General features: G+C 45.2%; 1 protein-coding gene across 1 annotated transcript; it reads left to right on the top strand.

Moving 5' to 3' along the window:
• Nucleotides 1–358: 358 nt before the first annotated feature.
• On the top strand, nt 359–1,762 carry LOC116409540 (paraneoplastic antigen Ma2 homolog). The gene has a single exon (XM_031898212.1). The coding sequence runs from the start codon at nt 359–361 to the stop codon at nt 1,760–1,762; it is 1,404 nt and encodes a 467-aa protein (XP_031754072.1).
• Nucleotides 1,763–2,129: the final 367 nt, after the last annotated feature.

Consider the following 2,129-nt stretch of genomic DNA (forward strand, 5'->3'; position numbering starts at 1 on the left):
GTGCATTCAACAATTCATTGTCATTTTCTATTCACTGTTTGATATTGCATTGCTGATGTAACTTTGTGTTCAGATGCTACAACCTATTTGTTGACACATATCGCTAGTAGAGAGATTGTTCAATTTATCTTTGTTAATGGGTCTCCGGATCCAATAAAAGTGCTTAGCATTATACTGCTGGTTTATGTGTATCACTGGGGGTTGTGGGTGTCACCAAAGGTGGTCGAGAGCAGGACCCATATAACACAGCTACACCTACGGGTGCGCTACACTTGGGGGCTCGTCCGGGATCCTTGCTCCGCCCAAATCTCCGCCCCTATTTCCCTAGAGTAAGTGTTAAAGTGATACAGAAGGCAAAATGAACCCAGAAGCAGCTGCAAAGTGGTGTAAACAGCACAATGCTCAGCCGGAACAGTGCTTAGTTTTCACGTTGCCAGATACTAAATGGACTGATGTACAACTACGTAAAGTAGCTGAGTCCTTACCAGTGGTTGGCCGTGGATTTGTATTAGACAGCATCATGGATACTGCTGAACACAAGACTCTAGCTTTATTAGAATGGAGAAATCCCTTGGTGCGTGAGCAAATACCTCAGAGTGTGTCAGGTCCAGGAGAAAATGTAGTCCATGTGATATTCCCTGAAAGATGCACTACTTCACCGACAGAAGAAATACCTGGGGACACTGCATCACCTTCTACAACAGAGGTTGAAGTCTCACTACCCAGTAATGCCATAGGACCAGAAGTTCTGAATGCTTTGGGAAGTCTTGTAGAAAAATGCCTGAAGCCCACACAGCCATTTACTGGATTTGGGTACCGCAAATTACGTTTCTTTTCCGGCAAGCAACCCACCCCTCAGGGAGAGGAAGATTTTGAATCATGGATGGATCAGGCTTCACAGGCCGTAGAAGAATGGGACATCCCAGAAACCCAAAAAAAACAAAGAATAGCTGAAAGTTTAAAAGGATTAGCTGCTGACACCATACGCAACTTAAAGATGAGCAAGTATGATTGCACGGCTAAAGACTATTTAGAAGTGCTGCATGATGTGTTCGGGAGAACAGAGAAGGCGTCTGACCTCCTGTACCAGTTTGAGCATACATACCAAGAGGTTGGTGAAAAATTATCTGATTATATTAATCGCTTAGACAAAATACTCCACCAGATCATCCTAAAGAAGGGAGTGGACCCAAAAGTAGCTGATCAGGTGCGGATTGGTCAGATTTTGCAAGGAGCTCAAGCTATGGATCCCATCATGTGGAAACTGAGGATGAGAGACAGAAGAGAAACTCTCACCTATTCACAGTTGGTTAAAGAAGTGAGGGAAGAGGAAGCACTGCTGGAAGCCAAATCTCAGACTTCAACTCAAGCTGCAAGCGGAAGTAAGCCGGAGCTTGCAACAGTACATACTACCCAAACAGGGGTCATGGTCCCAAGTGTTGTGAGTACCGAGGTATCACAGCTACAAGCGCAAGTGTCTACACTAACAGAAGCAATAACCCAAGTTACCAGATCCGTTGCAGAGCTGCAGAAGATTGTGGTAGTTTTAGCTGAAGGGAAGGATACCCCTGCCAAAGCATCTACAGTGAGACCTAAGGGAGAATCTGCAAAGCCCAGGTCCATAGCTATATCTGGATTTTGTTTCCGCTGTGGAGAAACAGGGCATATGAAGCGACAATGTCCCAATGCTGAAAATTTGAGAAAAGTAAATGAACTGCTATTGGCAAGTGCGATGCAGGAAAACTTCAGAGGGCCTCAGTGAAGGAGCCAGCTGAGTGCCCAGCTAAAAGGAGCTCAACGAAGACCAACAGAAACAGAAGTCTCATTGGATCTAACCTTCCAAATGCTTCTAGCAGGGAAAGGGGGAAAGTACCCACTGTGGCCCCTTTCAACTCATCTAAGTCAGTTAGCAAAAGCGGAAAACCAGCTCGGCAAGAGTCTTGGCATCGAAACTCACCAAGAATCACTACAAATGAATCCTGTCCTCAAACAGAAGCTTTAAAAGGCTGGAAGCAGCCAACTGTTCCTCAAAAACATGCTGACTGTCGCACTGCTGAGCAGCACAGAAAAGAGGAATTACCTGAAGGCTTAGTGGGACCTTCTCCTATAGTGACAGTAAAGATAGAAGA

The sequence above is a fragment of the Xenopus tropicalis genome, chromosome 3 (genome assembly GCF_000004195.4).
Source record: "Xenopus tropicalis strain Nigerian chromosome 3, UCB_Xtro_10.0, whole genome shotgun sequence".
Classification (NCBI taxonomy): Eukaryota; Metazoa; Chordata; class Amphibia; order Anura; family Pipidae; genus Xenopus; species Xenopus tropicalis.

What these genes read in the sequence shown, in the direction of transcription:
- LOC116409540 (XM_031898212.1), top strand. Translation starts at nt 359, where the DNA reads ATGAACCCAGAAGCAGCTGCAAAGTGGTGTAAACAGCACAATGCTCAG.